Source organism: Numenius arquata, chromosome 19 (assembly GCF_964106895.1).
Source record: "Numenius arquata chromosome 19, bNumArq3.hap1.1, whole genome shotgun sequence".
NCBI classification, from domain to species: Eukaryota; Metazoa; Chordata; class Aves; order Charadriiformes; family Scolopacidae; genus Numenius; species Numenius arquata.
In genome coordinates this window covers 9,255,134-9,281,176 of record NC_133594.1, presented here as the reverse complement: position 1 = coordinate 9,281,176, position 26,043 = coordinate 9,255,134, and the positions used below count along the sequence as shown (strand labels likewise).

General features: G+C 61.0%; 1 protein-coding gene across 2 annotated transcripts in view; it reads right to left on the bottom strand.

The window, feature by feature from the left end:
- NOTCH1 (notch receptor 1) overlaps positions 1-26,043 on the bottom strand; it is a 43,037-nt gene that overhangs the window by 9,351 nt on the left and 7,643 nt on the right. For both annotated transcript variants that reach the window (XM_074161398.1, XM_074161399.1), the window contains exons 3-22: positions 13,794-14,056; positions 13,093-13,431; positions 9,569-9,691; positions 9,161-9,394; positions 8,862-9,017; positions 8,574-8,759; positions 8,011-8,124; positions 7,298-7,411; positions 6,057-6,290; positions 5,614-5,724; positions 4,656-4,848; positions 4,252-4,397; positions 3,846-3,959; positions 2,732-2,851; positions 2,282-2,434; positions 1,451-1,679; positions 1,105-1,306; positions 806-959; positions 369-553; positions 51-183 (exon numbers count right to left, since the gene is read on the bottom strand). In XM_074161398.1, coding sequence (XP_074017499.1) covers positions 51-183; positions 369-553; positions 806-959; positions 1,105-1,306; positions 1,451-1,679; positions 2,282-2,434; positions 2,732-2,851; positions 3,846-3,959; positions 4,252-4,397; positions 4,656-4,848; positions 5,614-5,724; positions 6,057-6,290; positions 7,298-7,411; positions 8,011-8,124; positions 8,574-8,759; positions 8,862-9,017; positions 9,161-9,394; positions 9,569-9,691; positions 13,093-13,431; positions 13,794-14,056 — 3,503 coding nt within the window. The remainder of the gene's footprint in view (positions 1-50; positions 184-368; positions 554-805; positions 960-1,104; positions 1,307-1,450; positions 1,680-2,281; positions 2,435-2,731; positions 2,852-3,845; positions 3,960-4,251; positions 4,398-4,655; positions 4,849-5,613; positions 5,725-6,056; positions 6,291-7,297; positions 7,412-8,010; positions 8,125-8,573; positions 8,760-8,861; positions 9,018-9,160; positions 9,395-9,568; positions 9,692-13,092; positions 13,432-13,793; positions 14,057-26,043) is intronic.

Sequence of the window (26,043 nt, the reverse complement as noted above, 5' to 3'; positions counted from 1 at the left end):
GGATATCTGCACTCAGCCCACTAATGCCCCAGCCTGGGGAATTAATTTACCTTGAGTTCCTCTGGGGCAGGAGCATTTGTAGGTATTGATGAGATCGATGCAGGTTCCTCCGTTCTGGCATGGGTGGGACAAGCACTCATTGATCTCCTCCGAGCAGTTAACTCCATGATAACCAGCCACACACTACAAGGAGGGAAGAGGGGAACTATCAGAGAGGTTCACTCAATTCCCACACGGCTGCAGGAGCACAGCCTTCAACTCAGTAGAGGGGCACGGAGCCAGCCTGAAGCTGGGACAGCTCTTTGGGCAGCAGAAAGGCCGTAACTGGTGCTTTCTTCCCACACATCTCTGCCCCCCACGGCACCCACCTCACAGGAGTAGCCCCCCAGGTAGTCTGTGCAGGTGGCTCCATTCTGGCAGGGGTTGGGGGAACACTCGTCCACCTGCTCCTCGCAGTAGCTGCCAGTGTAACCAGCCTGGCAGCGGCAGAAGTGAGTGTTGCCAGTATCCACACACAGCCCCGAATTCCTGCAGAGATGTGCTACATCGATACCTGCCGGGGAGAGCAGAGTGAGATGCGGGGACCTCGGTGACACCCATACACCACACGGCCGTGCCCCGGCCACCAGGAACTGAAGCCAGGACTGCAGCCTCGGGGGAGTGCGTGTTACAGCTGTCCTTGAGATCGCTCCGGTTGTGCCAAAGATCCCCACCAAGAGAACTGACCGTGTCCCTGCTCACAGCCCAGCATGGGGGGCACCAGGAGACCCCACCCTGTGAGGCCGTACACATGGCAAGGACTTACCTTGCTGCTTAGCAGCCACCTCGCAGGAGACACTGGGGACGTCGCAGTAGAGCCCTGTCCATCCGCTGTTGCACTCGCAGCGGTACAGGTTGTTGGTCTGCCAGCACTTGCCTCCGTTTTTGCAGGGAGAGGAGTCACACCAACGCACCAGGTTCTGGGGGGAACAGAGCAAAAGATGGGGGTCAGGACCCAATAGGGCTCCTGCAGGAGCGGAGACTGCAGCAACACCCCAAATCCCCACAGCCAGCACGCATGGACGGACACCGGGGTCAGCGGCCGACAGCCCAAGGTTCCTCTACCTGGCAGTTAAGCCCGGTGTATCCCTGGGGACAAGTGCACTTGTACGTCCCGTAGCTGTCCTGACACGTGCCCCCGTTCAGGCATGGCTTGGAGTCACACTCGTTGATGTCATGCTCGCAGTAGCTGCCCGTGAAGCCGGGCGGACAGAGGCAGGTGAAGGTGTTGATGCCATCCACGCAGGTCCCACCGTTGAAGCAGGAGCTGGGAACACAGACATCACATCCCAGTGAGTCACCGCTGGTCGTGCTCTGTGCCGAAGCCCCCCACAAACTGGCCCAGGGCTACGGGGCAGCGCGGGAACCTCGCTCCAGCCCTGACAAAGGCTGTGCCCGTGCCGGGCTGTACCTCTCGGTGCAGTCAGGCGTGTTGTTCTCGCAGTGGATGCCGCTGAAGCCGGAGGGGCAGGTGCAGGTGTAGCTGTTGACGCAGTCGGTGCAGTTGGCGCCATTCTTGCAGGGGTTGCTGGCACACTCATTGATGTCCTCCTCGCACTTGGGCCCACGGAAACCAGCCAGGCACTCGCAGAAGAATGTGCCGACGCCATCGGAGCAGGAGCCACCGTTGTGGCATGGATCTGGGGAAGAGGGACGTGCATGTGAAGATGCAACAGGTCCAGCTCTGGGGCAGCAGCCCTGCCCGGGACCTGCCCCACAGCACTGTCCCCACACATTCTCAACAGGTTGGCCAGAGAAGCTGTGGATGTCCCTTCCCTGGAGATGTTCAAGGCCCAGGTTGGACGGGGCTTTGAGCAACCTGGTCTAGTGGGAGGTGTCCCTGCCCAGGGCAGGGGGTTGGAACTGGATGGTCCCTTCCAACCCAAACCATTCTACGGTGATTCCATGATGATTCTATGTCCTCTGGCCACATAGAGGGATAAGACAGAGCCCATGGACCAGCCCCACCAGGGGACTGGGCACAAGAAGGGCACATGGGACACACTTGCTCATTGCCCGCACATCACTCTGATCCCCTAGCCTCCCTCCTGCCAGCTCCCGTCTGGCCTTGGATTGATGCAGCTCAACCAGGACATGCTCGAGGTGGCCCAGAAGCCCAAGGAGGGCTTGCAGCATAGCCCAGGCCATGCGTGGGGAGGAGAACTCCAGTCCCAGGAGGGGCAATGGAGCTGATGGCTGGGGCCAGGCTGAGCGTGGTCTGCAGAGTGGCCCCGGCTCTTACTGGGCTTGCAGTCGTCGATGTCGGTGTCGCAGTTGCGGCCGGTGAAGCCGGTTCTGCAGGCGCAGCGGTAGCTCCCATTGGTGTTCTGGCACGTGGCCCCATTGCGGCAGGGGCTCTTCACGCACTCGTTGATGTCGATCTCACAGGTCTGACCTGTGGGACAGAGAGGGACAGGGACCACATGGGCTGGAGGTGCCGGTGAAAGCCCCAGGGTTGATGAAGACATCTTGGGCACCGCTCGCACCAGAGTGGGAGCCCTCGCAGCAAAGCACCCTCGCCAAGGGGTGAGGGTGACGGCCACATCCCATCCACCCGGCTGAACCGTGGGACAGGGCCACAAGGCCACCTGCCCGCTGCTCCCCAGCCACGCTCCCTCCCCTCCATCTTCCACTCCCCGAGCAGCTGAGGAGAGCGGGGTGTGCTGAACCCCCAGACGGGCCATGCCCCTACCTTGCCAGCCGGAGGGGCAACTGCAGGAGAAGCTCTCATAGTCTTCTGACTCCTGGCACTCGCCGCCGTTCTTGCAGGGGCTGCCAGCGCAGGGGGCCAGCACGTCCTCACAGGTGGCTCCTGCACAGGCACAAGCACCCACTGACACCCCCTCCAAAACGACGGGTGACCCAAGAGCCCACTACCCCTGTCCCCTGCCCTGGGCTGCTGCCAGCCCTGGGGAGGCTCTGGGCTTCCCCACCGCCCTGGGGCAGTGCAGTTGGGGCTCTCTGCTCCATCCCTGGTCCCCCCATGGCTCCAGGCCCTCCACGAAGCCTTTAAATCCAGGCAATCTGGGCTCCATTAAAGCGCTGCACACTTCCTTTGGCAGGGAACCGCCGCTCGGGGTGCCTTTTCCCCCTTGTGCTCCCCCCTTGTCCCTCTCAGCTGCTTTTCCTGTTTATGTCCAGCCGAGGGACACGTTCCCTCCGAACCCTTATCTTCCCTGTCAGCCAGTATCTCCCGAACTGGCCTTTGCTATTTTCCAGAGCCTTCCCCTCCCCGCCTGCCCCGTCCCCGTCCCCCCAGGGGTTTCTATGGCCACTGCCGAGGGCAGGAAACGGCTCACGGCTTCCTGCAATTGTGCACCGGCTGCCTCTCTGCGCGAGCGGAAGCGGGAGGCCGGCAAACAGGAATTGGCTCAGCAGAATCCCCCCAGCCCCTCGGCCTCAGCTTGCTTTTTCCAGCACGAGCATCATGGCAGGAGAAAAGGGCCACCAGCAGCGCCGACCCCCCAGGGTGGTGGGGTGGGAGTGGGGCGGCCGCCTGGTGCAGGCTGCGGCCGAGCCACCACCTCGGTGCCCTCCAGGAGGAGGAGGAGGAGGAGGAGGAGGAGGAGGAAGCTCTTGGCTGGCTGCTTCCCAAAGTTCCTCCAAATTTCCTCCAGCTGCGCTGTGGCAGGGGGAGGTGGAGCCATGGCCACGGGTAGCCCCATGGCAGGGCAGGGCAAGGGAAACCTCCGCGCTCGGTGCTGGCTCATTGCATGGGCAGAGGGACTGATTTGCTGTCACACCCCAAGCAGCAGCCCCACAGAGCCCCAGCGAGGGCCTGGGGGACACAGGGGACTCCCCCTCACCTGTGTAGGGCAGGAGACAGTTGCAGGTGTAGCCGGCGACATCATCGATGCACGTGCCCTGGTTCAGGCAGGGGTTGGAAGCGCATTCGTTGATATTGGTCTGGCAGTTGGGTCCTGGGTTAAGAAAAATAGATAAAAGCAGCTGTGATGGAGGTGTGCTGGTGGGAGGGGGCTGGGGGTACAGTGGGGACGTGGTGACAATGGCCCACCCATCACCCTGGAAGAGCCTCCTGCTCTCAGCCCCAGCCACGGGCACCTAAACTCTGCTGAAGGTCCCCAGGCTGGCTGCACTGCCATATCTCCCAACCAGACCCGAGGTCTCCACCAGCCCCACAGCGCATCTTCCAGCTCATCTAGCACCATGGGGCTCCCACCCAGGCCCCAGCCTCCCTAGATGTGCCCTTACCACTGAAGCCCTCCCTGCAGGTGCAGATGTAGCCGCTGGTCATGTCCTTGCAGGTGCCACCATTCATGCAGGGATTGGATTCACACTCGTTATTGTTAATGTCGCAGTTTGTCCCGCTCCAGCCTGGGTCGCAGTCACATCTGTAGCTTTAGGGAAAAATTGGGGCATAAAGCACAGGATCTGGGTGGACCTGGCCCTCCCGGCTACACCAGCCATCGTTTACCCACCAAACCCCAGCACATGATTGTGCCCTTGCACTGAAACATCTCTCACCACTAGCACAGGGCACGGACGAGATGTGGCACAGGGGGGATGGCTGCTCACCCTGCCTCTACCCTCGACTTTTTTGGGTGGCCCTTTGGTCCCAGCAGCCCCCCAGCAGCGCCCCATACCCTCCAGCCTACCCATTGAGCCCGTCATGGCATTTCCCGTGGATGCAGGGGTTGCTGTTGCACTCATTCACTTCAGAGAGGCACTTGGGGTCGTGGAAGCCCTCGGGGCAGAGGCAGGTGAAGCCGTTGATGCCATCCTTGCACGTGCCCCCGTTGTGGCAGGGGTTGCTGGAGCACTCGTCGATGTTGATGTTGCACATTCGCCCTGGGAAAGGGGGTGTGTGTGAGGAAATATTACCCCATGGGATGCTCGGTGGGTGTGCGCTGCCTCCCAGGGGGCACCCACTGGGCAGGTCCCCCTCCAGCCACCCGGGGAACGGCTGCCGGAGGCTCGAATCTCCAGTCACACGTGTGCCGGCCACATAGGAGCGGGCTGCCCTCCGGGTAGGGTGACTTCACACCCCCTGCATCGCCTGCCTGGCTTAATTAAACGTGACTGGGAAGAGGCCATGCCCTGGGCTCCTTTGGTCCAGGAGGGACTAACGAAGGGGGCCGGTTTCAGCTTGTAACCCTACCTGCCGCGGCTGACAAAGCCAGGCTTTATTGCGGCTCCCAGGCGGGCAGAAGGACAAGGGGCTGCGCGAGCGGGGAGAGGCGGGGGCTGCTCCCATCAAAGCCCTCCGCCATTTCCAGCAGCAATCAAACAAAACCAGTCGGACAAGGCGGGAACCCGATACCCATGGGAGTGGGCGCAGCGGGAGTCGAATTCGTGGCACCAGACACCCCTTTGATTTCGGCCTGAGCCGGGGTCGCCCTCCTGAACAAACAGGAGCGCTGGAGGGTGCAAAACCTGCGGCAAGTGGGATGGCAGCATCTCCCCTCCTTCCCGCACTCTTGCCCCCAGCACCACCAGCTGCAGGCATCCTTGCACCACCATGGGGACAGGGGACATCCCAGGGCTCCCCGACGCAAGGCTGGATCCAGACCAGGTCCCCAGGGTGCCACGGTGGCCGCCGTGCCCTGCTCTCACCTGTGTACCCCGGCTCGCAGGTGCACTCGTAGCCATTGATCTTGTCGATGCATTTGCCGTAGTCGCAGGGGCTGCTGGCGCAGTCGTCCAGGTTGATCTCGCAGTTGGGGCCTGGGGAGGAGAGCGGTGCCATTAGGGGGGTCCCCGGCCCCGCTGACAAGGCAAAACGAAGCCTGCCGGCACCGACCGCCGCCGCCGCCCCACAACAAAGTGCCTCCGCCACCAGCAGCTCCCCGGCCCCCGGCTGGGGCGCGGTTCCCACCATCGCCGGGCACCAAACCGGGAGAACTTGCCCACACCGAGGATGCCCCAGGCTGGTCCCGGCACCAGGGCGGCTGCTGGCGGTGGCCCAGGGCCAACCCGCCCGGGGACGGGGATGGGACCGGGGTGCCGCGCGGCACGGCCGACCCGTGTGTAGCCCCCGGGGGGTCCCTCCCGCTCACCTGTGGTCCCTTTGAGGCAGAGGCAGTTGTAGGCGTTGTTCCTGTCCTGGCAGGTTCCCCCGTTTTTGCAGGGCTGGCTCTGGCACTCGTTGATGTTGATGTCGCAGCGGTGGCCCGTGTAGCCGGGCTGGCAGAGGCAGGTGAAGGCGGCGATGCTGTCCTTACAGGTCCCGTAGTGGCACGGGTCGGGGTCGCACTCATCGATGTCGATCTCACAGTGAGCGCCCGAGAAACCTGCCGCCAGTGGGAGGGACACGGGGTGAGGATGGGGGACACAGGATGAGGATGGGGGATGCTGGGCCAGGATGGGGGACACTCCTTCCCGCCCTGGCCAGGTGTGCGGCAGTGCACTGGGGTGGCTCGACCTGCCCACCCTCCTTGCTGCGAGCCCCAGGACCCCCGGGAGCGGGGTGCAGGCAGGGGAGCACCCCGTCGGTGGGGCCGGTCAGACCCCAGCTCGTGGGCTTTGTCCCGGGGTGCACAATGACCCGCATTAAAGCCGCCTCGGCTCAGGAGCGGGGCCCCGCGCTCGCCTGCAGCTCGTCCCGGAGCGCACGGGGGGGTCGGCCACAGGCACCCCCGAATAATAACCCCCCCCGGCAGATCCTATTCTCCTGGCCGGCTCCCTCCCCGCCGGGCTGGGGGTGGAGAGCTGAGGACAAAGTACAGCTTTGACTAGACCCCGCCAAGCCCACATAGCAGCTTTTCATCGGGGCTTGGCATTAGCAAGACACTAATTAGAGGCCATTCAGCTGGAAGATTTCTGGCGGGAGCTGCTCCACAAAAGAGCCACTGTTTGCCACCAGGGCTCAAGTCATCATTTTGTGCAACCGCTCCTTGGGTTTCGGTCGGCGAGCCCCCGCAGCCCTGCACCTTGCGTCCCCATAGAGGCAGCTTTATTCCTTCCTTCCTGCCATCCCCCTCGCTGCCGCCCGCCGCGGCAGGGAACACGGCAGGACGGCTGCTGCGGGGCCACACCTAACGAGCATCGGGCTCATTATGCCCGCTGCGGGGCAGGTGGGCTGCAGGTCTCTGCTCGCTCCACCATCACATGGAAAACGGACAATCCTGTCCCATGGGAGTCATGGCAGGGGGACTGACCCCCCAGGAGGTTTGGGGACACCCCCGTGGCGGGTGTTTGGGGAGACGGGCATGTGTTATTAATTCAGCAAAGTGGTTTTGCAGCACAACACAGGGCAGAAAGGTGGCTCGTTCCCCCGAGCCCCCGCAGGAGCCCTCACCTTCGGTGCACTCGCAGCTGTAGGTGTTTGGACCATCCACGCACTTGGCGCCGTTCTTGCAGGGGGTGCTGGCACACTCATCGATGTCGAACTGGCACAGGTGCCCGTTGAAGCCTGGAACGGAGGGAGAAGTCACGTCCCTGCGCAGCGGCCGGACCCGCCGGCCTCCCCCCGCTGCCGGGCAGATCCCACCGGGCCCCCCGCGTCCCGGCCGGGGCGCCGGGTTTCCATGGGGATGGCTGCTGGGGGCCCTGAATGCGGGGCTGCGACCCGCCATTGAGAGCATCTTATTTACATCTCTAGAGGAGCAAAGTCTCTGAACTTCAAAACCTCCTTTCACAGATTAACCGTCTCCCCATTCTCCGCTCCACCCCGTGACTTTGACACCACATTCAAAGCCGCTGGCGCGGCCCCCCCGGCCCCCGGCCCTCCTTCCCAAAGAGGGGCCTTTTCAAGTGCAAAGCCATGGGGTTTAATCCTCCTTCCCCTCTCCCATGGGCCGGACCTGGAGCAGCATCGCCCACACGGGGCTCAGCCCCTCGCCATTATGGGGGAACCCCCCACTAAAAGCACCGAGAGGTGCTCAGCGCCCTCTCCCCATTTTGGGAGGCTCCGAAATTTAAGGAGCTCATTTTTGGCTCCTTCCCAGCTTGAGCCGGGATGCACCACGGCTTTGCTCCCACCGCAATGGCGCTGGGACGGACGCCGCGTACCGGTGGGACACTCGCAGTGGAACTCGTTGATCTTGTCGAGGCAGTTGCCGTTGTGCAGGCAGGGGCTGCTGGCACACTCGTCCGTGTTGATCTCGCAGTAAACCCCCTCGTAACCTGCGGAGAGACCCGGTGTCAGCGCCGTGGCACGGGGCCGGCACAACGCGCAGGGCAGGCAGCTAACACCAGGGTGTATTTGGTCCCTCCATCTTTACAAAGGCAGCTCAGGAGCTGTGCTACAGGTGGTGGGACCTGATGCACAGGCTGCTCCATGGTTGTCCACCCCTGATCTCCCTGCCTTTGGCTTGATCCAAGCCAGAAAGCTTGGCAAGAGCGGGAGCGCAGCGCAGGGCTGATGGTGCCCAACTCATCTCCCGTCCCCCCACTGCTGCAGGAGAACGTGCAATCTTTACCAAGCTCTTTCTTTCCATTGCTGTCCCCAGACAAAGGCACCTTCCATGGCTTCTCACCCAAACCAACACCCAGCTGAAGCTCAGGGACACCTGGAGCCCTCCCACCACCCGCACCCAACACCGGGGTAGGGGTCCACGGGGCTGCCCACCCACCGGGCATGCAGATGCACTGGAACTCCCCGATCTGGTCCAGGCAGGTGGCATCGTTCTGGCAGGGGTTGGAGAGGCACTCATTGACATCAATCTCACAGCGAGGGCCCGAGTAGCCCTGCAGGCACTGGCACTGGAAGGACCCCTGGGTGTTGATGCATTTCCCTGCGTGTTCGCAAGGGTTGGCTCCTGCAAAACACAAGCATGGCTTACAGGACACGCTCCCGGCGGCGCCGGCGCTTTCCCTGGCTGCTCCTTGGCCACCCGCATGAGCCCAGCCCCGGCGCTCACCCAGCGAGCACTCGTCCACGTCCTGGTTGCAGGCTGGCCCCATGTACCCCGAAGGACACGTGCAGATGGCTTTGCCGTTGACGGGGTTGGTGTCGCAGTTGGAGCCCTCGTTGCAGGGGTTGCTGATGCAGGCGTCATCAAGGTGGCAGAGCAAACCTGGGTAGCAGAAGGTGGGCGCACGTCAAGGGTGATGGGCACAGAAGTCATCGCACGCTGAGACCTCAGCTAGGAGCCAGGGGACATGTGGGGAGCTGCCACCCCTCTCCGCGAGCAGGGGGCAAGGTGGGACGGGGCCTCACCTGTGCGGCCGTGGGGGCACTCGCAGTAGAAGGAGGCCACCCGGTCATGGCAGGTGGCCCCGTGGAAGCAGGCGGCCATGGCGCAGTCATCAATGTTCTCGCTGCAGTCCTCGCCCGTCCAGCCGTTGACGCAGACACAGTTGTAGCCGCCATGGTTGTTGTGGCAGGTGCCCCCGTTCTGGCAAGCGTTGGGCATCAGCTGGCACTCGTCCACGTCCTCGGTGCAGTACTGACCTGCCAGGGGAGAGGGCACCTGCATGAGGCTGGTGCTTCCCAGCTCTCACAGGCTCTGCGTTGCTGCAAAGCAGGACGGACGGCTCTCCCCACCCGATCCCTGGCATCCCTCGGGGCAGGATCTGTCCTCCCAGCCCAGCCCCGCGCCACCCTCGCTGCTGGTGGTGGTGTTACCTGTCCACTCGGGCGGGCACTGGCAGTTGTAGGTGTTGACCCCGTCCACGCAGGTGCCCCCATTCTTGCAGTTGTTGCCTGGACAGTCGTTGATGTTCTCCTCACAGTTCTGGCCCGTGAACCCTGCGCAGAGGAGATGTCTGCTCTGATGCTGACCGACCAACCGGCCGTGCCACTGCCTCAGCCCCCCGCCACCCCCCCACCGATGGCAGGCTGCTGGTTAACGGGTGCTGAGCGTGTGCCAGGCGCTCCCAGCCCGGCTTTGAAGCCAGCCGCCCCGTTTCATCCCCGGCCCCATCCCGCCTCTGCCGGGGCTTGGTTCTGCAGGTTTCCCTGCCAGGCCGCCATCAACCGAGCCCGCAAGCGGCGGCGGCGGCTTCCTCCACGCAGGGCAGACGGGGCGTCCCCGGCGCGGGGCTCGCCTGCCAAAGCCCCCGGCTCCGGAGACGCTCGCCCCGAGCGGTAGAGGACGCGGCTCCACGGCAAACGGGGATGAACCGGGACTGCTCCCACCAAGGCTTGCGGCACCCGGTGCTGAATCACCAGCTTTTAATTTCACATGTAAAGAGCCTCAATCAGCAGCGCTTCCCCCGGAGGGGGATCCAAGTCTCTGGCAGGGTGAACCACCGCAGCGCGGGGCTAATCCCAGCCCAGCTGCTTGCATTTATGTTATCACCTCCACCTGAGAGTGCGGCAGGAATGGAAACCGTGCCGCCCCCGGCCTCTCCCTGCGCCGTCTGCAGCAGCAATGAAACAGCCAAGCCCTTCTCAGCACATCTGAGAGCCAAGCCACCCCGTCCCCCTCAAACTGCCACCTGGGTTAAGAGCCGCCTTTGCTGTAAGGGCAGCCCAGCCTCCCCCAGCCCCCGAACCAGCCCCCGTTGGGTGTCTGCCTTCCCAGCCCACCCAGGCTCTCGGGGTCGGGACGGCAATACCAGCGGTGCCGGGGTGCACCTGCAGCTCCCCCAAACTCCCCAAGGCGTTCTGCAGGTCCGGACGAGGCTGCTCCCCGGCACAGCCAGCTCACTGTGTCACCTCCATGGGGAAGGGACCAGGCTCATCCTGTGGGACCCCAGAGCCTGGCCCAGCTGGGGGTTTTCCCCCCGGCTCTCTCCAAGGGCGGTGTTTTCCTCTCCCCCGTAGCCTCAGCCCCATCACACGAGGAGCAGCAGCAGCTATTTACGATTGCTGGTAGGAGTCCAAAGCAGATAACGTTGATTTGTGCCTTATTTTTAAGCAGCTGGGCTGAAACTGAACAGCAATAACTGGCAATGTCCTAGATACCAGGATTAACTCATTTTGAACCATCCGAATGAGTAATTAGTACTGCAATTACTTTAAACTCAGGGTTACATTCTGCAGCGATGGCATGATAAAACAGCCAAGATTAGTTTAACTTGAAGAAACCCGGTACGGCCAGGCCTCTCCGGGAATGAAAAGGGGACATTGTTTCAGGTCTGCTGCGCTGCATACCAGCGTATCAATCACCCTCTTATCATGAGAAACAGCCCCCTGTCCCTCCTGCCTCCGCCCGAAGCCGATGCAACTCCTGCAGCGAGCCATGCCGGATGGCGGCAGTGCCGTGGGACACCCCCCTTGTCCCCCCTCCCGGAGCGGGGGCCGTGCCACCCCGCGGGAGACGAACCAGCTCGTGCAGCATGCAAAGCTCCTGGAAACGGCCCACGAAGCCGCAGCTGGGTGTGAAAGCGCCGATCCTCCCCCCCCCCACACCCCGCAGCAGGGATGCTCCCCCGGGGCCGTACCTCACCCCGACCTGCCCAACGCTTGGGCTGCTCCGGGGAAAGCGCCTCGTCAGCGGGAATGGCAGGGCAGGGCCAGCGCCGCTCCTCCTGCCCGTCCCTGCGGGCTGGGAGCTGCTCCCAACGAGCATCGCCCCTGGGAGCTCCCGGCTGCGCCGGCTCATTCCGGAAGGAAAAGCTTCCTTCTCCGGCACTGCTCACCCCATCAATGCCTCACTGGCCCTAAGGACAGGAGCTTTGCTCCAGCCTGGGTGGGGAAGCAGGAGATCCTGCAGGGCCCTGCGTATTTTGGATGGTTAATCATAAAATAGTTGGGGTTGGAAGGGACCTTTAGAGGCCATCTAGTCTGACCCCCCCTGCAAGGAGCAGGGATAACGAGATCAGGTTGCTCAGAGCCCCGTCCAACCTGACCTTCAATGTTTCCAGGGAAGGGGCATCTACCACCTCCCTGGGCAACCTGGGCCAGTGTCTCGCCACCGAGTCTCCTGAATTATTGCGGCCAAAAGCTTTGGGAAGGGGACTGAACCTCTGAGGCTGCGTCAGAGATCAAGATGAGACCCCCCATGCTGCCCCGTGGGGATCGTGCGTCTTCCCCCGGTGCCGGACTGGGCGGCCAGCAGGATGCGGGTTCATCTGTGCCACCCTGGGAGACCCCGATGCAACGTCCCCGGTGGTAGTGGGGCAGGAGCTATGGCAGAGGGATGCCCCCCCAGTAATGCCAAGCACTGCCTGGGGTGCAGAGCAGAGAAGCTGCCGGCCCCTCATCCTGCCCCAGCGCCTGTGGGGCTACGGGCAACCAGAGGAGATCAAAGCAATCCCACGAGGGACTTTTCGGGCAGCTTCGCACTGCCCACAGCTTCCTTCCGAGGGAGAGGGCGGATGCGTCCCCTCCGCGTCTGCTGCAGCCAGACAGCGTGGCCGGCTTGGGTGAGAAATGGCACTCGCCCCCGGGCAAACACAGCCTGGTCTGAGTGTGGGGCTGCACCAGGTAGTAGCCTGGCTCGGGGCTGTGCCGGCCGCCTGCCGGCAGGAAACTCCGCTATTTCATTTCTCCTGGCGGTGCGGGGCCGGGGGGAGCGTGGGGCCACACGCAGCCCCTTCCGCTCCCCGCAGACCGCTGCCGAGGGCAGAAGCGAAAGGGCTCGCTGGGGTCAGGGACCCTTTCGCAGCCGCTTCTCCTTCTTCCAGCACGCCAGGTGCCAAGCTTCCTTGAGGGTGCCGAGCTCCTGGATAGGGTGCTGAGCTCCCCGACAGCCCCCACCGGGCCCCCTCCCACAAGACCCCTTCATTCCAGAGGCTGTAATTCAGCTGGGCTGCTCCGGTGCTTGCCGGAGGGAGCAGCAGTGAGCACGGAGAGGGTCTCCCTTCCCCAACTCCACTCGCACTCGGAAACTATCCAAAATAGCTATTCCGGCCTAATTATTCCATTCTGGAAGTGGATTAAGCTAAAGCGGAAAAAGGCACTCTTATTCTGGAATATGAGCATCCGCACAGGGGCCTCGGCTGCAACAGTTGTTTTGGAAGAGCTATTTTGGTGAATCACCAAGTATAAAGAGCCCCCGGGTGACCTCTCCTCTTTGGGCATCGCTGCCCAACATCTTCCCAAATGCCGGCAGCACAGGGAGCCCCCAGCCCCTCGTTTTTGTCCTTCCCAGAGCCATAACTGGGGGGAAGAGAAGACTGGGCACTACTTGTTTGGAGGCGGCAAAGTGATTGCAAGGGGGTCCCTGGTCCCCGTCCCCTCCCCTGAGAGGCAGCCCCTACCTGGCAGGCAGGTACAGTCGTAGGTGGTGTCTCCGATCTGGCGGCACGTCCCCCCGTTCTGGCAGGGCGAGGGGTTGCAGGGCACGTAGAGGTGCTCGCAGTTCTGCCCGGTGTACGCCGGCTTGCAGGAGCACTGGTAGGTGCCCACCTCGTTGGTGCAGCTCCCGCCGTTCTTGCAGACGGAGGGTGAGATGTTGCACTCGTTGACGTCCTGCTTGCAGTTGGCCCCGTGGAAGCCGGCGGTGCACCGGCAGATGTAGTGGGCTTCGAAGGGGACGCACTGGCCCCCGTTGGCGCAGGGGTTGGAGGCACAGGGGTCGGCCTGCTGGCAGGTTTTGCCTGGGGAGGGCAGGGAAGGAGGATGAGGATGCAAACCGCAGCTCTCGGTGAGAGCCATCTTTGCGCTGAAGCACAGACCCAGCTCTGGGACTGTGCTCACAGGGGGTGCAACTAATTCCCCCCACCTCTGCCCCCCCGTAAAACCCTCTCCCGTGCCGGAGGCTTGCAGCTCACCCAGCCAGGGACCCTCCCAAGCCCCTGCTCAGGTGTACAGACTCCCTTCTATTCCCCCAGCGCTGGAGGAAGCCGAAATCAGAGGTGCCACATCTCCATCCATGGGGGTTTGCCAGGGGCAACCCCTCTCATCGGCTGTCCCCTCTCCCCGCTGGCCGGGCCACCGTGTCCCCACGGCATTGCCTCACCTGACCAGCCCGGCGGGCAGCGGCACTTGTACTCGCTGAGGGTCAGGAGATCGCAGGTACCCCCATTGCGGCAGGGGTTGCTGAGGCAGACGTTGTCGCGGGGCGTCAGGCAGAGCTCGTCGGTGAAGCCCAGGCGGCAGGCGCAGGTGTAGTCCACGGTGCTGCCGCGCACCACCGGGGTGCAGGTGCCGGCGTTCTTGCAGGGGGAGCTGAGGCAGGGGTTGGGCAGCTGGCACCGCTCGCCCACGTAGGCACCGCTACACCTGGAGGGACGAGAGACCCCGTCAGCCGGGATGGGACCACCCTCCCCCCCCCCCAACCAAGGGCTGTGGGGCACCCGGCCACCCCAGGGACCAGCTCTGGGAACACCTCCCCCCAGCCCGACCCCGCACCGCATCCCGGCACGTCGGGTTTGGCAATGGCAACGGCTCTGCCCTGGCCGCTCTGGGCTGAGAAGAGGAAGATGAAAGAGGCGCCGCGAACAAAGGCGTCCCCCATCCAGGGGCCTGCACCGACTTGCAAAACCGCAGCCTCCAGTGCTGACGTCCTGCTTCTCATCGCAATGGAGTTTTTTTGTGCCCCCCCCCCCACTGAGGAGGATACCAAGGCACAAAGGGAGACGTGGTGGAGCCAGGAGAGGCACCCCCATACCTGCACGCGACCCAGGGCACCTACAGACCCCCAGGGAGAGGAAACCCCGAGGTGGCCCATGGGGCCAAGCAGCATGGGGACAGCCCTGCGTCCCTGCCCGCAGCGGGGTCCCTGCTCCACCAGGGCCATTTTCATCCTCGATCCATCCTAAGAAATCATTCAAATACGACCAAACACGGGCTCAGCGTTGGCTGGTAACTGGTGGGACACGTTCCTGCTCCTTGCAGCCTGCTGAGATCTTCCCCGAAGACAAACCCTGTGCAAGAAGGGACAAGTGGCCCTGGATGCTGCGTCCCCTCTGCTTGGGGGCCCTGAGAAAAGGCCCCCCTGACGCAGCCACCGGCTCTACCATCTGTCACTGTTGGCTGACGGGGCTCAACCAACTGCCTGCTGCAGGACCGGGGCAGCCGATGGGGATGCGCCGCAAGGGCAAACCCTGGCAAGGCTGGGCAGGACACGGAGCCGGCAAAGGACCCTACAGAGCAGGGAGCTGCCCCCCAGGAAAGGGAGGACGGAACAAAGCTGTGCAGAGAGAGACGAAGGGAACCTGACATCAAAAGATCCCAGGGATGAGGCCCTTCAGCACAAACCCTCCCTGCACGGCATCTCTTGTATCCTGTCTGCAACGTGAGACGCCACGCGTTTTGTCCCCAGTCAGCTCTGCTCACATTACACCCATTCCAAAGGGGGATTTTCTGCCCTGGCTGGGCTCTGCCGAGCAGCCGTTGCGAGTTGGGCATGGGAGGAGCGAGATGCTGCCGGCACACTGCTGTCCCACACCGCGACGGCAACGCCACCGCTGCAGAGCAGGACACGCCACGCTCAGCTCACGCTGGGCTGCTATCACCGTCCTCGAGAGCAGAAATAAATCCGGGGGTGGTTTCATGCACCGCCGTGAGCTTGGGGTAACGCAACCACTGCTGGAGGTGATGGCCGAGGAAGATGACAGCACCCAAGCACTGGGGGACCGTGCTCCCTGCTGTGCTTTGGCAGGTTGGAGCTCGGGGCATCCCCCATGTGCTCGCACCGTTGCCACCCGAGCTGGTGGGACCGAGCCTTGTGCATGGCCTCCAAGGCTCCCGCAGCACACAGTCCCCGTGGGGCGAGCAGGGAGGGTCCTGGGGAACGCTGCACCCCACAACTGCGGAGCAGAGCACCCACCCGCAACCCCCACCAGCCTGCGAACCCCAAAACAAGAACGTGGGGCTCTTGCAGTGAAGCAGAGCCAGCAAACCCCCACCCTCAGCCGGCCCCAACACGGAGCCGCCACGCTTTGCCGCGCCGTGCCAGCGGCAGGACCACATTTCGGCCCCACTCCCCACTTCTCCTCTTCCCCTATTTTTTTTTTTTTTTTTTTTTTAACCCAATTCTGATTTCATTGTTGGGGATTGTGTGAGAATTTGTCAGGATTCGGAGACATTTTGAGTTAATGAGACGGCATTATCCAGGCCAAATGAAAAAGAAAATGTGTATAATAATAAATCAGGGCATCTGCTCGGCACACAAAGGGCGGCGGGGAGCAGGTGTGCATCCTAATGAGGCAGAGCAGCTGCCGGCGCCCGCGGTCCATGCCCGGCGAGCCGGCGGCTCCGAGCCCGGGGCGCCGCGGCCGTGGGGCGACGGCGCTTCTGGGTGGCTGCGCCGTGGCCCCGCGTGGGGGAATGCGAGGGCTGAGAAGGGGCCATTGTGCGGGGGCCCGGGCGGCCGGCGAAGGCACGCCGCTGGCAAACCGCTCAAGTGTGCAGTCATCTGTTAAAAGCACCGCTCTTCCCCCCGCCTCAACCCTCCGGCCTCCCCGCACCACACACGCTTTTTTTCTTAAAACAATCCTCCGGGCTCTGGCGGCGGCTGGCGGACAGGGAAGCGTCACGAGATGCTCCAATGGGAGGAAAAAGGCGGAGAAAAAAAGTTTGATGCTGGACAAAGAGCCCCGGGGGCTGCGCGGGAAACACCGAGTGCGCGGGAACGGCCACGGCGCGGGCTTTGGCCGTGGGCAGCCGGGACCAGGAGGGGATGCTCTGCATCCCTGGGGGATGGCTGAGATCGGGGCTCCCGCACCATCCCGGGACTTCAGTGAGGCCAGGGCGAGGGGCGCGGAGACGAAAGCCCTCCCACCCAATTAGTCGTCGGACCGTTTCCAATTTCAGCGCAGGCAAGCGGTGGTTTGAGCTCAGGGATGGGAAGCCGGAGCAGAGCCCAGCCCGAGCCTGGGCACGGTTATTAGCTAGGAGGTTAATTAGTGATTGGAGGAACTCCCCTGGGGAACAGGGGAGCCCCTGCCTGAAGGCACAGGGGCGTTTGGAGCCGCTGGCAGTGCCCAGGCTGGGCTGCCCAGGTGCTTTCCAGGCTTTTGTTTCAGGAAACCCCTCAAGTTTCACGGAGTTTGCCGATTTTTTTTTTTTTAAATGGCCTTCTATGTGTTTGTTTTAAGAGCTGGTTTATGGCCGCAATCAGCTGAAGGAGTGAGGAGGGTGCAGCAGGCGCCGGGGAAGGGCTGAGCACGGGTCTGCCCCGGCCAGAGGGGCTGAGCTGAGCGATGGGCACTCGAGGGCAGGCAGGACCGGGATACGCTCACGCGTGGCATTTCCCCTCCCTGCAAGAGGGGTATTTCCAGCCACGGAGAAGTGCTGGTGAAGCAACTCTTGAGAAAAAACAAAGCAATACGACACAGGCACCCGTAAAATCCGGCAAGTCACTCCTGTGACCCAGGGAGGAGTTTGCATCACGCAGAGTTGGCACCTGCGCAGCACAGACCCGCTGTGGATGCCTGGCGATTCCCGGGCCACGACCACAACCCTGGCAGGGACGGGGACAGCCCTCGCGTACCCATTGCCCACGCACCACGCCATCTCCCAGCTCAGGGAGCCCTCTCAACCTCCTTCCACGGTTTCCAAGTCATCTCAGTTTCTTTTCAAGGTTTGAGAGCAAAAGGCCTCTGACGGCAGGGACATCTCTGTCACGACAGTGATATCGCTGCTCAGCAAGAGCAGGAAATGAGGACTCCAGACGCTCCTCTGCTCCCACACGGCAGCGCCGGGGATGTGCCCACGAGCAGGCTCGCACCCGGCGGCTTCCACACCCCTCCTGCATCATCTGCAGACACTTCTGCACAGAAGCGATGCTGTTCCTGCCCACGTTTGCAAGTCTGAGACGAGGCAGGGAAGAGCATGGCTGCGGACCGAAGCCATGGGATGAATTTCCTCCCCACAGGGGTCCCAGAGCTCACTCACAGCTGAAGACTCTCGAGCTGCACTTAAAAGCCCGACGACCGCAACAGCTTTAGAGTCCTGGCTGCTGAGGAAAGCCTGGAGACAAGCCTCGCATGCAAAGCAAGAGATCAAAAACCAGGTGAAGAATAAGGCCAGCCCAAGACATAGTTATTTTTCAGCTCTCCTAGGTCTGGAAAGGCTGGATTCAGCAGAGCCAGGTTCAACTCCCAGCCATGCTGCCACCTCATCATACATCCACCTACTTCTCCAGAGGCTTAAAACCACTCCTGAAGTTCAGCCCAGGGAGCAAAGCTTTATTTTCTGTAAAAAAAAAAAAAATACCAGTGGGTGGTGGCATCAGGGCTCCCAGGTGAGCAGACATGGAGGATGCAACGTCCCCGCGGGCACAGCCAGGTGAAGATCACCCTGTGGTTTTTCCTTTGGCATTTCCCAAGCGAGGGCTACCCAAACCGAACCCCAAGCAGCTTATGGAAATCAGCATAAGAGACATTAAAGCTATGCTTTAATTATAGATATATGTGCCGGCAGAGGACAGGGCGGGTGCTCCAAGATCAAAACAGCTCAGAAGGGCCATTAGAAACCAGCTCCAAGGCGGTGAAAGGCGGCCAAGCTCCCCGGGGTCCTGAGGAGCCTCTGTGAAATCCCCGGAGCGGCCAGCGTGGCCGTGCTCCTGGTCCCACGCGTGACGCACGCCCCGTTCCCGACCCAGACAGGAACGGCTAAAAATACCGGTGTCTCTCCCTCCCCTGAGCACGCAGCTGAGAAACGTTTCCGTTGACTCACTAACCTGCTGAAGAGGCACCAAATGCTCCAGCCCCGACCCACCCCGCTGTTTTAGATGGTGACGGAAGGTGACGGCATCCCTACCCCGTGGCGATGGCCGAGCCCTGCTCCAATGCACGATGCTCCCTCTCCCAGCGCTGTGCTGGCACAAAGACCAAGTCAGGGTGGACAGTCTCACAGCTCTTCACTTCTAGGATGTTCTCTATGTGACCTAACCGAAGGATTGGGGTTGTCACCGAAGGCAGGACAGGGGGCAGGGATGCAGCAGCTGGTCCCCATCCCTGCAGATGGGGATGCTGCGTGTGCTCCTTGCAGGTGCAAACATGCTGATTTACACCCCCTGAGTGTCTGGGGGTCCCGTCCATCCTGGTGGCTTTTTGTTTTGGGGGGGTCAGGCAGAGTCTAGGGGCTGGATTCCCACGACACCGGGCTGCGATGCTTCTTCCCTTCAGCCCAGATGCAGTCCTGAGTAATGTGCTATAGGCAATCCTGCTTTGGCAGGGGAGTTGGACTAGATGATCTCTAGAAGGTCCCTTCCAACTCCAACAATTCCGTGATTCTGTGATTCCCCCTCCACGTTGGCCCCAAGCGAGCGCCCGCGCCTGGAGCACAAACTGCTGCGAGGGGGGAGGCACAATTAATAATGAGCCGTGCTCCCGACCCATAAATCTCCGGCACGATTCATGGGCAATGTGAAGGGTGATGGAGAAGGCCTTGTCCAAGGTCAGACAGCGAGTCCCGGGGGACGGCCTGGGAACGGCAACAGCAGCCCCAAATTCCCACCCCGCTCCCAGCGCCGAGCCCTGGCCAAATCTGGATCTGCTCAGCGTGGGCACGTGCATTTGTTGTGTCTGCTGCGCATCCTTAACGAGTTACAAACGAGGGCCCAACGCTGCAGTGATTTCAGCAAAGGCTCCAGAAAAAAAAAAAAAAAAAAAATAAAGCTCGGCAGATCGTATAATCAAAAGCATGAATGAGCCGCAGAAATATCCGAGCGCCAACAAGCCCTGCTGCCACGCCGCTGCCCCAGCTTTGCATGACACACGTGCTTGCCCGGGCACCGCGGCTTCCAGCGCCCCCTCACCCCACCAGCAGGGTCGGGGTGCCCGTCCCGGCCCCTCACTAGCCCGTGGCCACCACTCCGGGTGCTCCGTGCGTGCAGCTCGGCCGGCCCTTTGTTCGCTCCCTCCCCGCTTGCAGCGCACAAGGCTTTTTTCCTCCGACCCACCAGCAACAGGTTTTGTCCCTCCGCAGCAATGCGGGCACTGAAAGCATCCCGAGGCAGATGTTTCTGCGACCTCTGACCCAAGACTAATGTTTTCCTTTCTGCGCTGAGCTGCCATCTGCCACGGCCAGCACAGATGACACCTAGGCGCTCCCGCAGCCCACCCCACCCCGGCACGGCACGGCTCCCGCATGGCGGCACGGGGGCTTTGTTCAAATTGGGGATGTATCAGCCCTGCACAAGCCCAGCCCGGGGGCTGCGGGGGGTGTTTCAGCGGTGCTGGGTGCATGGGGGATGCCCTGGATGTGGGGGGGGGACTCAGCGTGCATCACCCCACAGCTGAGAACGGCCGCGCTCACACCACCCACTGCCCTCCTGCAGGGCCCCAGGGAGTTCTCCCAAGGGCTGAGACCGTGGCAGGGCTGGAGGTAAAACCCACCTCGGGCTTAAAACGCACAAAATAGACCAAAAAGCAAAATGAAAACCAGGTACAAGTTGCAGCGCAGCCACTGGACACGCAGGGGCTGTCCCCCGTCCCCATCCCATGGCGGGGGGCAGCCTCATGCTGCGGGAGGGGCCGGGGGGCTGGCGGGGAGCCCCATCCCAGCCCCTGGCCCCACATCCAAGCTGCCTCTTATCTGCACTGCTATCAGATAACCTCTTCCTCACCCTCATCTGCTCGAACCATAAACGGCCGCGGTTGTTTTCCCCAAGGTACGAGCACCGTGGGAAAGCCAAGGAGGGGGGGCTCAGGTCTTCACTCCAGCCCCATTTTGGGGGTACTTGAGACTAATGGGGCCAGGAGGATCCCCGCTGCCTCTGGGGCAGCAGCGAATGGTCTCCCCCACCAGGAGGAGCAGCCCCCACCCCAACACCGGTCGCAGGCTGGGCTGTAGGAGATGCCACTCTCTGCCCCGTGGTACCCGTGTCCCGGAGGAGCCATCCCAGACGAGCCACCCTCCCTGCGCCCCAGAGTCCCCAGCAGAGCCACCCCAATGCAGAGGTGGTCCAGAAACCACAGCTGTGACCTTGCATGGTGCCGAGGGTCCCCACCGAGGGACCATCACACCCACAGAGCACTCTCCATCAGAAAACAGTCTGCATGACAGAGCTATGCCAGCATGGTCTGGACCCCGTGGAGCAGAGCGAGTGGCCAGGCGTGAGCAGGACACTCAGATTTCACGTGTTTGCGGGCAACAGCTGAGGGAAGGAGAAATAACCACCAGGAGTGTCTCCCCCCAGCTGCACACAGACCACAGCCACTGCACGCTGCTCCCAGCCGCAGAGCGGTGGCACGACCCTACCCCATCGTCCCCACGACTCTCGGGGTAACTGTCACCCTCGGGCTCACCGACGGGAACCACAACCGCCTCCTTTCACACCTTCCCCCGCGCAGCCCCAGCAGCTGCAGACCCCGGGCGCTAGGCTTGTTTTCCAGCAGCCATTCACGCACAAGAGTCACTTTTCCAGTTGTGCCAGTGGCTCCCTGCCTGGCACAGCCGGGAAGCAACACCCCAGCTTTCTCCTGAAGTTACACCCTTCCCTCTAAGAACGCGCTTCCTCGGTGCCAGCCCGGGGAACCCAGATCTCCCCAAGCTTTGATCCGACCAGAGAAAGGGCCAGTGCTCGGGGATATGTCTCTGTCTCACTGAGAGAAGAGATCTGCTTCTTACTCCATCTTCCCATTCCGTCTTATTCCATTCAGTCCTATTCCATTGCCTCCCCACAAGCCCCTCCTGTGTTCCTGCATGGTGGGACACTGGCCTGTCCCACAGAAGCTGTAGCTGCCCCATCCCTGGAGATGTTCAAGGCCAGGTTGGATGATGCTTTGAGCAAGCTGGTCTAGTGGGAGGTGTCCCTGCCCAGGGCAGGGGGTTGGAACTACACGAACTTCAAGGTCCCTTCCAACCTAAATCTAACACTACGATCACTGGAGATCACAGGTGCATATGACTGTCTATGGGATGGCTTCCCAGCGGTGTAAGCCCACTTCAGAAACATCCCACAAAGTGTGTGAACACGCTCTGGAGCCAGGAGAAGGCAGACAGCCCTGGAAAATGGTCCCGCTGGGAAAGCAGAGCTCAGCACCCTGTGCTGTGCTCCCACCTCCTGCCCTGGCATTGCCATCCTGCTCAGGGTGGCATGGCAACCCTGGGGCCAGCAGAAGGAAGATGGGTGCAGGTAGATGAGGAACACTTTGGGACACTGCCCTGAGCTCCGTGGTGCTGTGGATGCTCCCTCCTGCCCTGGCAGCCTGGGGCTGGCGGGGGCTGCTTGATCATAGAATCATAGAATCATAGAATCATAGAATGGCTAGAGTTGGAAAGGACCTTAAAGATCATCTAGTTCCAACCCCCCTGCCATGGGCAGGGACTTGATCCCTCTTCCCAGCAGCGGACACGGCCGGGTTCCCTGCACCTCACCTAGAGCTTTGCTCTGTGGCTTCTGGCATCCGCCTCCATCAGGAAACCAAAGGCTCCACCACGGCTCCCAGGAGAGCCAAAGCAGAGCTGCCCAGCTCCCCCTTGCCCATATGGGGGACCCCGACCGGGCGATGCACCCCAAAGCTCTCACCAGCCCTGCCGCGCTCCCCCGGCGCCGGCACAGCCCCACAAACGCCTCCAGCAGCCGCAACGTGGCTTCCAGCACCAAAACCCAGCGCTAGACCAAACTGGTGGTTTTTTTTATGAAGTCCCATCAAGGCCCTGCTTTATTAAACACACCGGGACACCAGCCTGGGAAAAAAACAGAGTTTCACACAGGGAGGGTGGTTGGCAAAGCAGCAGGTTACTTCGAGTGACATCAGGTTAATAAAGCAAGAGCAGATCTCCAGTCTTGTTTAATTAAAAAAAAGCAAACTGCAATCCAAAGTCTTTGATGTGTTTTTTTTGTTCCACTTCATTTTTGACCTAGCCCAAGCCATCTAATTGAGATTTTAAGACCCAGACTTTCATCTGAAGAGAAACTAAAGGAATTCCCAAAGCTGGATATACTCATGGACAGGAGTGGGGAAAAACTCCTCCTGCCAGCTCGAAGGAGAGAGGAGGAAAAAAATGGCTTTGTTTCTTAAGCAGACATTAGTCAGGACAGTTTGGGAATCAAAGTTCCCATTGTAATGAAAAACAATATAATCCCATTACTAAGCAAAGTGGCCAGGCTATTCACCGGGCGGTAACCAGCTACCTGGGAAGGAGCTGCCTTTCAATGGAGCTTCATTCACAATAAACATGAAAGATGTCGAAGGAAGAGGCCAAGACAAAACTTGCCTCATTCCCACCCTCAACAATGGCTGCTATGAATTTATTTTTTTTTTTTTTTCCCCAGTTGATGTTTTTTTATATCCTCTGCCGGTGTGAATCCGCAGAGCCCCATTGTTTGTGGGAGCCCTGCGCTGAGCTCTGCTCTCCCCGCTCATCCCACTCCCTGCTCCTTCTCTTGGAGAAGCCCATTCATGGGGTGACCACGAAGGATGCGCTTCCAGAGGAGGATCCCCAGGGAACAACCTGGGCTGAGGCCAGTAAACGGTCCCACCGCCCACTCGTGGGGCAAGGGCGAGTGTCCTGGGGCAGGTCCTCAAGCAAGTGCCCACACGGGTGGCCGGTGTCCCTGTCAGACACCATTAAGTTACCTGCCTCCTCTTTTCCAGCAGCTGTGGCATTCGAGATCACCCGCTGCAACCGCTCCCTGCTTCAATTTTTCATTTGCAAACATTTTCCCTTTAAAACTGTTTTATTTTTTAAGCCAGCAGAAGGAAAAGTCGGAATTTGGGGGAGATGAGGAATTCCCACCTCCCCAGGCCACCTGCCAGCCCAGCACTGCTGGTGCCCGAGGCCACTCTCCCTTCCCCATCCCTTTTGGGGTAAATGCCCATTTTCACCCGCTCTGCCCACACTTGCTGCCCGTGCAGGGTGAATTCACGCTGCTTGGCTCCCGGGAGCTCTGGCACGCACACGGTGTCACCGTCTCACTAAGCGATGATGAACTCTCTTATTTTTTTTCCTTTTCCCCCTCAAACCAAGCTTTGGTTAAACACCGCGCTGCCCGAGAGCCAAATATGGAAAACTCCCACCCGGGACACGCGTGACCCCACCATCCCACTCTTCTAACGCTGAACATAAAACTTGAGATTAGGATCTGAACAGCCACCAAGAGTTTAAACAAGCTATATTTAGCTCCGATATTTATAAACAGGAGGAGAGGGGGGTTTTGCAGAGCACACGGGTGCTCCTGCAGCACAAACCCTCCCGAAAGCCAGAGCAATTCGTGCCGGGGCAAAGATGGCAACGGCCGGACAGCAATGGATCCAGCTCCTCACAGCCACGAAGCTGCTGGTTTCCCTTCGTAAGCAAAGCAGAGCTCCTGAAAATAGTTTTTAGCAAAAAAAAAAACAAAAAACAAGCCAACTCTCCCCCTTGGAAACTATGGCCCGATGGACGTAAAGCACCTCTGAGCAGACGGGTATTATCTGCTCCCGGGATCTGTATCCTGGGATTTCTGTCGCTGCCGAGTTTAACCAAGGAAACGGCGAGGGAGGGCGGGAAGACCCTGCCTCCGACACCTTTTGCCGGCAGAAATCCCTGTGTCAACATGACGCCCTCGCCAAGGGAGCGGGGACAATGGTGGCGGCTCTGCCCTCCGGCCGCAGCCCGCATTCCTGCCCCCCTCCCCTGGAAACCCCCCTTTTGTGGGGAGCAGCAGGCCCTGTGAAAGGGCCGTCTGTCGCCCTGCCTTTTGACTTGGAGGTCTGTGTCTAACATTTTAATAGGGGCTGGGGGCCGGGGAGAGGCCCCCCCCCCTCCTTCTCCCGGGTGCTCCCCCACCGGGTCACTCTCCCAGCCCGCCCCGAAGCCGGCGCACGGGGCTCGAGGGGCAGCGGGTGCGAGGGCGGGAGCCGGCGGTGCTGCACATCCCGCTCTCGACAGCCACATTCCTCCACCTGCCCCAGGAGGAGCTCTTCCATGGGTCAACTGGCCCTCAGTGCCTTTGGGAGGGTCTTTTCCTCATCCCCCTGTGCAAAGATGCACCGGTGGGGCGGGAGCACTGGGGACATGCTCTCCTCCCCGGGGCTGCTCATTCACAGCAGATAGTTTCCATCTTAAAATAAATCACTGCATGCTCACAAACAGCCCCCCCAGGCAGCGATGCCAGTGGGGAGCGTGTGGTCCTTGGGGTCCCCACCATCCCAGTGACGCAGGTGCTCTCGGCACAGGGACATGGGATGAGCTATTGACGAAGTGAAGACCCTCCTTTGGTTGCTCCTCTTGGGGACACTTGTGGTGGACACCCGTGGTGTCACATCACGACTGGAGGATGAGGAGGAATCAGGAGGCAAGGCTCAGCCCTGCAGCCCTTGTGACAGCCTGGGACTGATCCTGCCCAGCCCTGGAGCTCCAAGCAAAGCCTGGAACCCCTAGCTCTCACCTTCTCTGACTTTAGACCAAGCCCAAAGCAAGAAGGTCCCCAGCCCCTCGGTGCTCCCGGCACCCAGCCCTCCCACCACCACCACCGCTTGCCTGCAGGGTGCCCCTTCTATTAAATAAGGGCAACGTTATAGCATCATTAAAACTTAATAAATCCATTTCCCATATAAATACCATTAAATTCAGATTTTGGGGAAGGGAATTAGGGTGAAAACTTGTTAAAAGAAAATGACTTCTGCGCAAATAAATTTTTGCGACTTGACTGAGCGTGAAAGTTTCCCATTAAAATGCAACTCCGCTCCCTTTGCTGGAAATGTGCAAGGGCCTAATAACCAGGGCCTAAACATTAACTGTTTAACTGACTTTTCCAATATTAACTCCAGGCTGCCGTGGGGGAAGGGGGAGGACGTGGCGGGTGAAAGCTTGAAGCAGACATTAATTACTGCTGTGCGAGGGGGGCGCACCCAGCGCACGCCCCGCTCACCTGCTCCCAACGGCCCTTTGCAGACACAGAGGTGGGACATCACCAGCCACGAGCGGGGATGAACCCTGCTGTGCGTGGGCAGGACACTGCTCCATCCTGGGGCAGGCTCCCCGCAGGACCCAGCCAGATTCTTCCCCTTAAAGCCCATGCGTGGGGTTGAGTTGTGGTCCCGATCCTGCATCTTTCTCACCGAGCACTGTATTTACCAACAGGCACCTCCATCGCCTAATTCACCTCCCTGAGATGGGATGTGCCTGGCAGGTCGTGCTGCTCCACCTCGCACCATGGCAGGTTTTGATGCTCAGATACGTAACAGCACATGGAGAGAAACTGAGGCACTGAGCAGACCTCTCTTGACGCATGTGGAAACCCCAACACTGTCCCATACCACAGACCCCTGCTGTGGGCCACCCAGCAACATGGGGAGGTGAGACGAGATCCACCAGACACACGCTAG